Here is a 15,184-nt window from a genome sequence, read left to right as displayed (position 1 = left end):
TTCGGAATTTGGAGAATTCCTGTTCGGAATTTGGAGAATTCCTGTTCGGAATTTGGAGAATTCCTGTTCGGAATTTGGAGAATTCCTGTTCGGAATTTAGAGAATTCCTGTTCGGAATTTGGAGAATTCCTGTTCGGAATTTGGAGAATTCCTGTTCGGAATTCGGGAAATTCCTGTTCGGAATTCGGAGAATTCCTGTTTGGAATTCGGAGAATTCCTGTTCGGAATTCGGAGAATTCCTGTTCGGAATTCGTAGAATTCCTGTTCGGAATTCGTAGAATTCCTGTTCGAATTCGGAGAATTCCTGTTCGAATTCGGAGAATTCCTGTTTGAATTCGGAGAATTCCTGTTCGAATTCGGAGAATTCCTGTTCGAATTCGGAGAATTCCTGTTCGAATTCGGAGAATTCCTGTTCGAATTCGGAGAATTCCTGTTCGAATTCGGAGAATTCCTGTTCGAATTCGGAGAATTCCTGTTCGAATTCGGAGAATTCCTGTTCGAATTCGGAGAATTCCTGTTCGAATTCGGAGAATTCCTGTTCGAATTCGGAGAATTCCTGTTCGAATTCGGAAAATTCCTGTTCGAATTCGGAGAATTCCTGTTCGAATTCGAGAATTCCTGTTCGAATTCGGAGAATTCCTCTCCGGAATTCAGAGAATTCCTGTTTGAATACGGAGAATTCCTGTTCGGAATTCGTTGAATTCCTTTTCGGAATTCGGTGAATTCCTGTTCGGAATTCGGAGAATTCATATTCGGAATTCATAGAATTCCTATCAAGAATTCGGAGAATTCCTATCCGGAATTCGGAATTCTGAGAATTCCTGTTGGAATTCGGAGAATTCTTCGAATTCGGAGAATTCCTGTTCGGAATTCGAAGAATTCCTGTTCGGAATTCGGAGAATTCCCGTTCGGAATTCGGAGAATTCCCGTTCGGAATTCGGAGAATTCCTGTACGGAATTCGGAGAATTCCCGTTCGGAATTCGGAGAATTCATGTTCGGAATCAATCGGAGAATTCCTGTTCGGAATTCCTAACCGGAATTCGGAAAATTCCTAACCGGAATTCGAAGAATTCCTAACCGGAATTTGGAGAATTCCTAAACGGAATTCGGAGAATTCCTAACCGGAATTCGGAGAATTCCTAACCGGAATTCGGAGAATTCTAACCGGAATTCGGAGAATTCTAACTGAATTCGGAGAATTCCTAACCGAATTCGGAGAATTCCTAACTGAATTCGGAGAATTCTAACCGGAATTCGGAGAATTCCTAACCGAATTCGGAGAATTCCTAACCGGAATTCGGAGAATTCCTAACCGGAATTCGGAGAATTCCTAACCGGAATTCGGAAAATTTCTGTCCGAAATTCGGAGAATTCCTATCCGAAATTCGGAGAACTCTTAACCGGAATTCGGAGAATTCCTAACCGGAATTCGGAGAATTCCTAACTGGAATTCGGAGAATTCCTAACCGGAATTCGGAGAATTCCTAACTGGAATTCGGAGAATTCCTAATTGGAATTCGGAGAATTCCTAACTGGAATTCGGAGAATTCCTAACCGGAATTCGGAGAATTCCTAACCGGAATTTGGAGAATTCCTAACCGGAATTTGGAGAATTCCTAACCGGAATTCGGAGAATTCCTAACCGGAATTCGGAGAATTCCTAACCGTAATTCGGAGAATTCCTAACCGTAATTCGGAGAATTCCTTTTCGGAATTCGGAGAATTTCTTTTCGGAATTCGGAGAATTCCTTTTCGGAATTCGGAGAATTCCTTTTCGGAATTCGGAGAATTCCTTTTCGGAATTCGGAGAATTCCTGTTCGGAATTCCTGTTCGGAATTCGGAGAATTCCTGTTCGAAGAATTCCTGCTTGGAATTTGGAAAATTCCTGTCCGGAATTTGGAAAATTCCTGTCCGGAATTTGGAAAATTCCTGTCTGGAATTTAGAGAATTCATGTCCGAAATTTAGAGAATTCCTGTCCGAAATTAGGAGAGTTCCCGTCCGGAATTCGAAGAATTCCTGCGCGGAGTTCGGAGAATTTCCCATTCGGAATTCGGAGAATTCCTAACCGGAATTCGGAGAATTCCTAACCGGAATTCGGAGAATTCCTAACCGGAATTCGGAAAATTCCTAACCGGAATTCGGAGAATTCCTAACCGGAATTTGGAGAATTCCTAACCGGAATTCGGAGAATTCCTAACCGGAATTCGGAGAATTCCTAACCGGAATTCGGAGAATTCCTTACCGGAATTCGGAGAATTCCTAACCGGAATTCGGAGAATTCTAATCGAATTCGGAGAATTCCTAACTGAATTCGGAGAATTCCTAACTGAATTCGGAGAATTCCTAACTGAATTCGAGAATTCTAACTGAATTCGGAGAATTCTAACCGAATTCGGAGAATTCTAACTGAATTCGGAGAATTCTAACCGAATTCGGAGAATTCTAACTGAATTCGGAGAATTCCTAACTGAATTCGGAGAATTCTAACTGGAATTCGGAGAATTCTAACCGAATTCGGAGAATTCCTAACCGGAATTCGGAGAATCCTAACCGGAATTCGGAGAATTCCTAACTGAATTCGGAGAATTCCTAACTGAATTCGGAGAATTCCTAACCGGGCTTCGGAGAGTTCCTAACCGGAATTCGGAGAGTTCCTAACCGGAATTCGGAGAGTTCCTAACCGGAATTCGGAGAGTTCCTAACCGGAATTCGGAGAGTTCCTAACCGGAATTCAGAGAGTTCCTTACCGGAATTCAGAGAATTCCTTACCGGAATTCAGAGAATTCCTTACCGGAATTCAGAGAATTCCTAACCGGAATTCGGAGAATTCCTAACCGGAATTCGAAGAATTCCTAACCGGAATTCGGAGAATTCCTCACCGAAGTTCGGAGAATTCCTTACCGGAATTCAGAGAATTCCTTACCGGAATTCAGAGAATTCCTAACCGAATTCGAGAATTCTAACCGGAATTCGGAGAATTCTTAACTGGAATTCGGAGAATTCCTAACTGAATTCGGAGAATTCCTAACTGAATTCGGAGAATTCCTAACTGAATTCGGAAAATTCCTAACCGGAATTCGGAAAATTCCTAACCGGAATTCGGATAATTCATAACTGAATTCGGAGAATTCCTAACCGAATTCGGAGAATTCTAACTGAATTCGGAGAATTCCTAACCGGAATTCGGAGAATTCCTAACCGGAATTCGGAGAATTCCTAACCGGAATTCGGAGAATTCCTAACCGGAATTCGGAGAATTCCTAACCGGAATTCGGAGAATTCCTAACCGGAATTCGGAGAATTCCTAACCGGAATTCGGAGAATTCCTAACCGGAATTCGGAGAATTCCTAACCGGAATTCGGAGAATTCTATGCCGGAATTCGAGAATTCCTAACCGGAATTCGAGAATTCCTAACCGGAAATTCAGAGAATTCCTTACCGAAATTCAGAGAATTCCTTACCGGAATTCAGAGAATTCCTTACCGAATTCAGAGAATTCCTAACCGAATTCGGAGAATTCTAACCGAATTCGGAGAATTCTTAACCGGAATTGGAAAATTCCTAACCGGAATTCGAAGAATTCTAACCGGAATTTGGAGAATTCTTAATCGGAATTCGGAGAATTCTAACTGAGTTCGGAGAATTCTAACTGAATTCGGAGAATTCCTAACTGAATTCGGAGAATTCCTAACTGAATTCGGAGAATTCTAACTGAATTCGGAGAATTCCTAACTGAATTCGGAGAATTCTAACTGAATTCGGAGAATTCCTAACCGGAATTCGGAGAGTTCCTAACCGGAATTCGGAGAGTTCCTAACCGGAATTCAGAGAATTCCTTACCGGAATTCAGAGAATTCCTTACCGGAATTTAGAGAATTGCTAACCGGAATTCGGAGAATTCCTAACCGGAATTCGGAGAATTCCTAACCGGAATTCGGAGAATTCCTAACCGGAATTCGGAAAATTCCTAACCGGAATTCGGAAAATTCCTAACCGGAATTCGAAGAATTCCAAACCGGAATTTGGAGAATTCCTAACCGGAATTCGGAGAATTCTAACCGGAGTTCGGAGAATTCTAACGGAATTCGGAGAATTCCTAACCGGAATTCGGAGAATTCCTAACCGGAATTCGGAGAATTCCTAACCGAAATTCGGAGAATTCCTAACCGGAATTCGGAGAATTCCTAACCGGAATTCGGAGAATTCCTAACCGGAATTCGGAGAATTCCTAACCGGAATTCGGAGAATTCCTAACCGGAATTCGGAGAATTCCTAACCGGAATTCGGAGAATTCCTAACCGGAATTCGGAGAATTCCTTACCGGAATTCGGAGAATTCCTTACCGGAATTCGGAGAATTCCTTACCGGAATTCGGAGAATTCCTTACCGGAATTCGGAGAATTCCTTACCGGAATTCGGAGAATTCCTTACCGGAATTCGGAGAATTCCTAACCGGAATTCGGAGAATTCCTAACCGGAATTCGAAGAATTCCTAACCGGAATTCGGAGAATTCCTAACCGGAATTCGGAGAATTCCTAACCGGAATTCGGAGAATTCCTAACCGGAATTCGGAGAATTCCTAACCGGAATTCGGAGAATTCCTAACCGGAATTCGGAGAATTCCTAACCGGAATTCGGAGAATTCCTAACCGGAATTCGGAGAATTCCTAACCGGAATTCGGAGAATTCCTAACCGGAATTCGGAGAATTCCTAACCGAAATTCGGAGAATTCCTAACCGGAATTCGGAGAATTCTAACCCGAATTCGAGAATTCGTAACCGGAATTCGGAGAATTCTAACCGAATTCGGAGAATTCCTAACTGGAATTCGAGAATTCTAACCGGAATTCGGAGAATTCTAACCGGAATTCTGAGAATTCCTAACCGCAATTGAGAGAATTCCTAACCGGAATTCGGAGAATTCCTAACCGGAATTCAGAGAATTCCTAACCGGAATTCAGAGAATTCCTAACCGGAATTCAGAGAATTCCTAACCGGAATTCGGAGAATTCCTAACCGGAATTCGGAAAATTCCTAACCGGAATTCGGAAAATTCCTAACCGGAATTCGGAAAATTCCTAACCGGAATTCGGAAAATTCCTAACCGGAATTCGGAAAATTCCTAACCGGAATTCGGAGAATTCCTAACCGGAATTCGGAGAATTCTAACCGGAATTCGGAGAATTCCTAACCGAATTCGGAGAATTCTAACTGGAATTCGGAGAATTCCTAACCGGAATTCGGAGAATTCTAACCGAATTCAGAGAATTCTAACCGGAATTCAGAGAATTCTAACCGGAATTCGGAGAATTCTTAACCGGAATTCGAGAATTCTTAACCGGAATTCGGAAAATTCTATCCGAAATTCGGAGAATTCCTAACTGAATTCGGAGAATTCCTAACCGAATTCGGAGAATTCTAACTGAATTCGGAGAATTCTAACTGAATTCGGAGAATTCTAACTGAATTCGGAGAATTCTAACCGAATTCGGAGAATTCCTAACCGGAATTCGGAGAATTCCTAACTGGAATTCGGAGAATTCCTAACCGAATTCGGAGAATTCCTAACTGAATTCGGAGAATTCTAACCGAATTCGGAGAATTCCTAACCGGAATTCGGAGAATTCCTAACTGAATTCGGAGAATTCCTAACCGGAATTCGGAGAATTCCTAACCGGAATTCGGAGAATTCCTAACCGGAATTCGGAGAATTCCTAACCGAAATTCGGAGAATTCCTAACCGGAATTCGGAGAATTCCTAACCGGAATTCGGAGAATTCCTAACCGGAATTCGGAAAATTCCTAACCGGAATTCAGAGAATTCCTAACCGGAATTCGTAGAATTCCTGTTCGGAATTTGGAGAATTCCTGTTCGGAATTTGGAGAATTCCTGTTCGGAATTTGGAGAATTCCTGTTCGGAATTTGGAGAATTCCTGTTCGGAATTTGGAGAATTCCTGTTCGGAATTTGGAGAATTCCTGTTCGGAATTTGGAGAATTCCTGTTCGGAATTTGGAGAATTCCTGTTCGGAATTCGAAGAATTCCTGTTCGGAATTCGGAGAATTCCTGTTCGGAATTCGGAGAATTCCTATTCGGAATTCGGAGAATTCCTATTCGGAATTCGGAGAATTCCTATCCGGAATTCGGAGAATTCCTATCCGGAATTCGGAGAATTCCTATCCGGAATTCGGAGAATTCCTATCCGGAATTCGGAGAATTCCTATCCGGAATTCGGAGAATTCCTATCCGGAATTCGGAGAATTCCTATCCGGAATTCGGAGAATTCCTATCCGGAATTCGGAGAATTCCTATCCGGGAGTTCTTGCTCGGAATTTGGAAAGTATTCCATTTCGGAATTCGAATTTCAAAGAAAAAAAACCTGTCCACTATTCAGAGAATTCCGCCTGAGACTCGCAGAACGCCAAATTCGAAATTCGTAGAGTTCCAGTCGGAAAGGTGTGGAGTTTCAATCCGAAAGTCTCAGACTTACAGTTTTTAATTCGCAGAATTCCAGTCCGGAGAAATGTGAAATGTGAAATTTTTAATTATCAAATTCATTGCTAGAAATCATTTTAAGGAACCTTAAACCTGTAAGTTTTAAGTCATCTTTAATAACTAATGGAGGTGCAGTTAAGCAAGGTACTTACTTTCTGGTTTGTTGGATATCTGATTCAAAATGATTTTGGCGTAATAAATTTTACCTGAAAAAAAAACAAAATAATTTATTAACATAAAGTTAGAATCATTATTCAATTAATGGCGTTCAACTGGTGTGACTTTTTTACAATGTTCTGAAAAACTCCATAACCACTTTCCTTCGATGGGACTCGAACATGGGATAGCAAATGCATTGATCAAGTAGAGGATGTGTGTGCTATTGCCAAGCGGTCTTCAAGCTCAGGCTCGACCGCATTGACTAGGTATCGGTAGCCGCTGCTACATTGAGAAGGCCGACGAGGGTCCTGTATCTTAATAGATTAAAAGCACCAGTCTAGCGTAATGAGGGTCATGGGTTCGAATCCCATCGAAGGAAAGTGGTTACCTCCCATACCTTTTTTTAGCCAAATTTTTCCACATAATGTACATATTCATATCGAAGTTTTTCAGAACATTGTGAATTAATGACCAATTCGGAGATATCATTATTCGGTAAAAGTAACGAGTTGTATAAACATGATTTTTACATAACTAGTTGAACGTTTTTTGAAGGAGGCTCGCTTAGTTAGACAAATACTACAAGTGCTAAGTTTTGCGACGATTTGTAAACTTTTTTTTTTGCAAGGACAAAAAAAGTGGATGCACTAGAACGCTTCTGTAAATGTTCGATGTTCATGCCCATAAACCTCAACGAACTATGAATCGATACTTCTGGATAAGCATTTTTGATAAGCTGAGAGTTTAAAAGCGTTTTCGAAAAGCTTTTTGATAATTGAACTAGACTAATAGAGCAAAATGATATCAAGCACCCAAACAGCGAATGGCAGATTTCAATACAGCTCTACAAAAGAACCTTACGAAATCTGTATGAAATTTTAGCGTATAATAATTTTGGAAGATTCTAATACAAATAATTGTATTTTTGCCACAGCTAATTTTCTTCAGTGCCACTACCCGGCAAAAAATCTAAAATCTTTCATTCCTACAATGTTTTCCACACCATGGTACCAATCCCATTCCAGCAGCAAAACATGGCAGCAGTGAATCTAACCCAGCAAATAGTTAAAACAAACATGCATCCATCCATTCGTACGGTTCGAACAAACGGACGGAACGAATGGAAGCATAAACATTGCAAAATCAAACCTAAACCCATCAAATTTATGTGCTGCCAGGTAGGTAGGATCGGATTGATAGCACGTCTGTCTAGTCGCATCAGCGTTTCATCGAAGTTTTGGTTGTGGCAGAAAAAAAAGAAGCTAAAAAGCGAATGTGTGGTTTTTAGTCGAATCAAAATTTCATCAGCCAATAATGGGCGGAAAAAAGACTGACAATCTAGCAATCGATGAGTGTTGAATATTCTACCGGAAGAAGATGCATCGGATGGTGTCACTCAGCAGTGTGGGAGGGTTGTTGCTGTTGGTCGTGGCAGTATTTGCTTCGATAGTGGCGGCCGATGCCCATCAGACGCCATGGATTCTAACGCTGCATCAGCGAAGAAATTGTACTGACAAGATGATTACCAAGAAGATATGCCGCGGAGTGGTGATCGACAGTTGGAGAATATTGACAGTGGCTTCTTGTGTCCGTTCCGGTGTTGATTTGGTTATAGAAGGTTCCTGTGGCGTTCCGGATTGGGTTGTCGTTAATGCGTCAGTGGACCCTACTGCGGATCTGGCCATGGTGAGTTAATCGAGAGCAGTCAGTGGTGGTTTATTTACGATCTGATTGAAGTGCCTTTTTAGTTGCACATGGACTTGCCACTTCCTCCCAGCAGATCCCGAATAGAATTTTTGAATTTTAAAAAGGCGTCTATCGGTGAAGTACAGTTGGATACAACGCGTGGTATGCAGAAGGTTTCACTCTTAGAAGGCGATGTGTGTGCAAAGACATTCTGGAAAACTAATGAAGGCAAACTCTTCATCGCACCCAATTGCTACACACTGCCAGGGAGTCCGTTATTTTTCCAAGAAAGTCATCGACGTGTCATTATAGGTTTGGTATCATCAATCCCGGAGGAGTGCAACACCACATTGTGCCCCATCCAAGTAACAGACTTTTCCCACTACCATGATTGGTTCTCGCAAATGTTTAGAGAAGAACCGAACCCCTCCATCAAACTACCCAATATTCCTGCCACCGTGGTCTTCAGCTTCCTGAAACTGCTGGCTGTGATCAGCTCCCTTGGTGGTATTTCGTTTGCCTTCTGCTGTGTCATGTTTCTGATCTCCAACTAATAAATTATCACTCCTGGGGACAACCCCGCTAATCCACTCGCTGGGTCGGTACATTTATCCACTCCGTGTTTTCGCCACCAACGTACATATACGGAGATATTTTCAAACAAGAGTTCTGTGTATTGTTTACCTTCCAACCGAAACGTTGCGGTCAAAAGTCAGCTGAGCTCCGGTAAAAAAAAATACAAAACAAAACGGAAGAATGTATACTCCGGTCGTACAGCAGGTTGGCGAGTCCTTCCGTCTGCCAGGCATCGGTGGGCCGCAAGCAGTGCAAACAATCTCGCGAACGACGACCAGGCCTACCCCTTTCTACTCGCGCTTGAGAGAGAGACCATGTTTGATGATAATAACCAGTAATAATAACGATAGATGGCGCTGCTTCTGCTCCAAATGTTGCAAAACCTGCGGCCGTAGTGCGGGAGTGGGATATTTTTTGTTTGCTTTCACGGAGTCCGTGTCGGCGTCGTCAGCGAAAAATTTCTATGCGACTTCACGAATGCTCCAACCGTTATCAAACTCTAGCGGAAAATTTATCACCTGTTTTGTCCCGTCTGCTGCGTAAAATCACTGCTTCATCAAATTTAACGCCTCAAAACCGAAAACGTAATTACGCGGGGTCGTTCCACGCATATTTCCAACCCCCCACCAAAGTAGCCACGTGTTGACCATCATTAGTGGAGTGTTCGAACTGCGTTCGCTTCTTGACTGGGCGTTTAACCTTTATCACTTTTCTATCCCCCAATCGACAGCGAAGGATCGTGTGTCACTCGGCTCTATAGCTCCGACAACAGCTGCCAGGAATAAGGGAGCGATCATAAATTAATTACCGGTGTTGATAACAACTCAGCGCCATTAAACATTCAAAAGCGTGAAACAGCCGCACGTCCATCACCGATAGTCCTTGTCTCGGCTACGGATAGCACAGCGGAAAAAACTTCCCTGCCCATCTGCTCTCCAGAGCGACTGGTTGAAAGGAAAGCACGACGAGCCCCGCAATAATTATCCTGTCTATCAGAGTTTTTCCTCAGCCCTTGTGTAACGTGCAATGACTACGCTGCTACCGAAGAGTGCTACTCTACGCCTATGACCGCTATCAGCACCATGCAGGGGTGGATCTGTGAATGCCCCCTCTCTCGTTCTCTATCTTTGCTCTGACTGATGGTAAGTTATTAATAGACACACGCCCGTTGACCTTATTTTCATGTGACCCTCCTCCCCCTGGCTACCGTTATGGGAGACTAGTCATTTGTATCCATTGGAACCCCACCCCTGCGAGCAGACAGCAATCCCAAAGGATCACAATGATTAGAAATTTTTTACCCCCCCAAGAGTGCGCGCAGAAAAAAATGTTAATCAATTAATGACTGCTTTGGAATATCGCTTAGACGTGACGGCGATCACTTTTGCGCCATCATCCAGTGTTTGTGCAAATTACGACGCCTCACCCCTGGCAGCCAACGCAGCAATAATTAAAATTTTCTTCGCGCTGTAGGAATTGTTATTCCTCGCATTGAGGTTGTTTGATATAAAAATAGGAAAAAAATAATCACCAGAGGAGGCGTTGCCTCCTCCTTCAATCCGCAGGCAGGCGGATAGGACACTGAAAAATTGATGACTGCGTTGTTTTTTTCCTCGCTATCACCCCCGACGCGACTCTAATTTCCATTCGGAAAATTATGATATCGAGAAAATGTAATAATCTCTCGCCGAAGAAAAAATGTTTCAATTTTCTCGAACCTCACCGCCGCCATCCGGTGTCCCCTTTTCCGGTGCGTTTCAAACCGCGCCTTATTCCGAATCATTTTCTGGTATTATATGAGATCATAAAACAATATCGTCTCCGTGGCGTGGAGGCCCTGCTGCTTGCGGGAAGGTGATCCGACCTGGGGCCGAGGTGCGGGGAGGAATTTTTTGATTAAATCTTCCGTGTTTTTCCTATCATCCACCTTCCGCCCCCCGGGTTGTTGTCGTCGTCTTCATCGCCGTCGCACCGCGGAAAGATAAAAAGGAAACGGATCGGCTGCGTTCCCGAAGTCGGTGCGACGGAGAAATGCGTACCCAGCCAGGAGGTGGCGGCGGTGTAATGATAATAAAAATAATAAAATTTAATCATTGCCAGCATTGGAATGGATAAGTAGGTGAAGGGAGGTTCGATATTGAGTGGAAATTGGAATTTGTTTTGAAATTGTTGCTTCATTTATTATTTGTAATTTTTTGAAAACAAAAAAAAACATCCGGGTCTACTTAAGCATTGAAAAGATTTGGAATGGTTCTGGAAGTCCGCCGGAAACAGAAAGATTTCTTCAAATACAAAATGCTTCCTCCTTTGGAAGCAGCATAATGCCTCTTTAACTTTAACCTATTTTCTCATTAAAATTGTTTTCGAATCCTCATGAGAATCACAAGGCGTGTATTGAAAATTGAATCTCCGGTAAGCAATTGGGATTCTGAGATGAATTTCGGGTTCTGTGATGTATATTTTTTTGGTTTCTGATATAAATATTGCCTTCACTGGTTCAATTTCGGATTAAAAAACACTGTAAAAAATTCAATTTGGACAAAAAAAGTTTTTGGTTGAAAATTTGTATTTTCCTTAAACTTGCCCAGCTTGCGATCTATGGTCTTCAGACAAGATTTCGTCCAAATCGAAAGTGTTTTTTTGCAAATCGATTTTCTATTTTAATATTATTTTTCAGTTTAGAATTTTTTAAATATTTTTATTTTTATTGACTGATTTTGACTATTTGACTATGACTGATAAGACTATCGCTTACAGCACTTTTATGTAGGACTTGACATTTTTCAGCTACAGTGAACTCTTTTTTACTCGATATTGAAAGGACCATCGAGTTAGGGAGGTATCAAGATAGGGAACAAATTTATATGTTTTCCCCAAAATATGAAATGCTTCTCGGAGCATGTAGAAATACGGTTGAAGGGCATTTGAGCAAAGGGTCATTTTTGGAAGAAAGGGTCATTTGGCCGAATAGTTAAAATTGTTCCTTAATAAGTGAAGTAAGAAAGTAGATGGTAGTGTAAAAGGGTACTGAAAAATAGAAGTGAGTACTCAGTAGTGAGATGCGTGCAGTAGCAAATGAGAAGTGAGTGTAGTAAGTGATAAATGAGAAATGGAGTGATGAGAAGTGAGATGGGATAGTTGCGAAATGCAAAATAGGATGTGAGCAGTGAGGAAAATCATAACCAAAAGATGAGAAGTGAGGAATGATAATTGGGATACGAGAAGCAAGATGCTGATAAGTGAGAAGTGAGTTGTGAGATATAAGACAAGAGAGAGGAATGAGGAAGGAATTAGAAAGAATAAGAAAAAAGACGAAGGAAGATAAAAAAAGAAAAAAGAAGAAGGAAGGAGGATAAGGACGAAGAAATAACGAAAAAAAGAAGAAAGAATAAGTAAGGTAGATAGAAGGAGAAAGACGGATTGAAACGAGAAAAAGTAGAAGGAAGAGAAAAGAAAGAAGAAGAAATAAAGGAAAGGATAAAGGAAAATTAAGAAGGATGAAAGTAGAAAGAAGAGGAAGAAAGGTAGAAGAAAGAAAGAAATAGGCAAAGGAAGAAGTAAGAAGAAGGAAAAAGGGTGCAAAAAGAAGAATGGAGGAAATTGGAATGATTTAGGATTAAATTCACAATTTTCTTTTCTCCCATCTCATTTCTGACCAGTCACATCTCACTTCTCACTCCTCGGTTCTTAGTTATCTTTAGTTATCTCAGTTATGTTTTTTACTTCTCACTTCTCACCTCTCACCCCTCACTTCACACTCTCCAACTCTCACTTCTTACTACTCACTATTCACTTCACGAGCAACACACATGAATAATAGATGATTCTGAAACATATACAACTGAATTCGATTTCATTTGAGTTGCAGCAATCAAATCGGTCCGAATTGAGCTGCTACATTGGGTTAACGCTTTTCACTTCTCTTTTCCAATTCGCACTTCACATTTCTTACATCTTACTTCTCACTCCTCACTTTCTTCTTTCTCGCTTAGGAAGAATGAAGAAGAAATAAGGGAAAGGTAAAGGAAGAGGAGCATGGAGTAGGGAAGAAGAAAGCTCACTTAGCACTTCTCACTACTGACTTTTCACTTTATATTTATCACTTCTTACTTTTGACTTCTTAATTTTCACCCCTTCTACTTACTTCTCATTTCTCACTTTTTCGCTTACGTTTCACTTCTTGCCTCGGGATTCTCATTTCACACTTTTCACTTCTCATTTCTCACTGCTGACTACTAACTCTAGACCAACATTTGAAAAGGGCGTAACAGCCAAAATTTATTCCTTCTGATTCCTTGCCCACATATATAGCTATATATGTAGACTACGGATCAGAAAGAATAAATTTTCGGCTGTTACGCCCTTTTCAAATGTTGGTCTAGAACTTATCACATAGAACTTCTCAAACAATCAAACAAACAAACAAAATAAGTTGTTGATAAGAATAATGATGAGGGTAATTACAAAACAATATTTTTACAGGATTGTTGTTCATTGTGCTTTTATTTTAATAAGGTGCGCGTTCGATTTTATGGTGAAAGCTAATGGAAAAATTAGAACGAAAATAGGATTTATAACGCTCCTAACCTTCCGGGACTCGCACCGTTGTAAGAAGAACAACACTTTCGCAAAAAGCACGCTTGTCGTTCACAAGAGCGGCGGGAATGTGAGTGATCCAGGACCAAGCGAGTTCCGGAAGGTTAACCACAACAATAGAGCTGCTCATAAGCTCAGAAGGCGTTTGACGTTCGAAGCTTTTTCAGCAAATTTATGAGAGGTTTATTGGTAGAAATAAGAGCGACAATAAAACTGAGCAACTTGCTATGGTGATTGCTATTTTAATAATTGCTATAGGTAAGCATATGCGGTATTTCGAAAAATTTCGTTTAAGGGCATTCGAATATTAAGGGCATATTGGCAATATCGAGTTAGCGAAGTGAAAATGCATTGGAAAATTACTTCGACTTACAGAAATCGCACAATGAATCAACTGAATGATTGACTGGGATTGTGCAAGCATTCTCAATGTGCAAGTTTCAGTGACTCAAATATTCAAATGATCAATAACGGCGCCGGCCACGTCCTTGTAGTCAGTTCCCAAGTAACATTTTAAGTTTTATAACGCTCTTGAAGACCAAAATTTACTCTTCAAGAGTGTTATAAAACCAGCATAAAAGCAAAATGTTACTAGGGATTAGTAGGTAATTTTTGCTAGTCGAAAGAAAAACCACAGGAAGGATAATCAGTTAGTCGTAAAGCTAATAGGCATCGTTGGATCTGGATTCACTCTGATAAGCGATGAGACGGTGTCATTTTTACACAACGATTTTAACTAGCTATGATTTGGCCGCACAAGGTAGAACCAACTAACACCGAGCAGGAATACGATCAAATCCATATCAATTGATTTACTTCTCGACCGCACAAAGCACAAGGATACAAGATCGTTCGAAGTGTCTATGAAGCGAGCATAAATACTTCTTTTGCATGCCATATTAATGACGCGCAGCACTCTGTATTTACTTGCCCGATGGCTACTGCAAACTATGGAAGATCGCACTTGTCTCAACCGGAGCAAGGCGCAATACAAGCGCATGATCCGATGAATACCAAAGAAATATTTATACCAACATGTAGCCCTTAAGGATCCTTCAAATTTTTCCAATATGTAGTCCTTTCCTTTGACACTGACGAGACTGAATTTGTTTACAATGGCCGTACAAATTCGCAGCAGTCATTTTCATAGAAGAATTGTCAATGAACGGTAAAATCAGCTAATTTTAAAAGTCTCGTGAAAAGGCCTACAGGCCATTGCTCCAAATCTGAAATTGGCGGCGTGAAGGCTGAATTGGTGATATTAATGTCATGACATTAAAATTTCGTTCTCATGCCTCACACTTTGTATTTAGAACATTGACCTGTTTGACAAAGATCCAGGATCTTTTCAGCATTACATGATACTCAAAAAATCTAAATTGTAAATTACTTTAAAAAAATATTAACAAATTAGTAATAGCAATCCCACGACATTTTTTTACATTTCCCTCCGTAACGACGTCGTGAGATCTCTCCTGTTTGACAAACTCAGTCGATTCTTTCTCTTTGACTATAGACAAGAGAGAAGTCAAAATACATAAAAATTGTAACTTGCTTTCTCCAATATTATCTATTAGCTTCACTGGTAAGGGAGAACGGTCCAAAATACTCCCCTTAAGCTTTTTCGATGTTTTCGCCCATATAAACAAAATACCCAACCATTTCAA

At 41.0% G+C, this 15,184-nt stretch overlaps 2 protein-coding genes across 4 annotated transcripts in view; one reads left to right on the top strand and one right to left on the bottom strand.

Annotated features, from left to right (window-relative positions):
• LOC134223105 (homeobox protein cut) overlaps positions 1-15,184 on the bottom strand; it is a 716,360-nt gene that overhangs the window by 370,238 nt on the left and 330,938 nt on the right. The gene's annotated exons all lie outside the window — the stretch shown is intronic.
• LOC134222924 (uncharacterized) lies at positions 7,990-8,987 on the top strand. The gene is made up of 2 exons (XM_062702070.1): positions 7,990-8,345; positions 8,408-8,987. Exons 1-2 carry the CDS (start codon positions 8,037-8,039, stop codon positions 8,897-8,899), a joined length of 801 nt encoding a protein of 266 aa, XP_062558054.1. The 5' UTR covers positions 7,990-8,036; the 3' UTR covers positions 8,900-8,987.

The sequence above is a fragment of the Armigeres subalbatus genome, chromosome 3 (assembly GCF_024139115.2).
Source record: "Armigeres subalbatus isolate Guangzhou_Male chromosome 3, GZ_Asu_2, whole genome shotgun sequence".
Taxonomy (NCBI): domain Eukaryota; kingdom Metazoa; phylum Arthropoda; class Insecta; order Diptera; family Culicidae; genus Armigeres; species Armigeres subalbatus.
Note: the sequence above shows the minus strand (reverse complement) of the source record. Positions and strands in the feature narration are given on the sequence as shown.

What these genes read in the sequence shown, in the direction of transcription:
- LOC134222924 (XM_062702070.1), top strand. Translation starts at nt 8,037, where the DNA reads ATGCATCGGATGGTGTCACTCAGCAGTGTGGGAGGGTTGTTGCTGTTG. An exon ending in CTACTGCGGATCTGGCCATG is followed by an intron (nt 8,346 to 8,407) that starts GTGAGTTAATCG and finishes GTGCCTTTTTAG; the next exon opens with TTGCACATGGACTTGCCACT.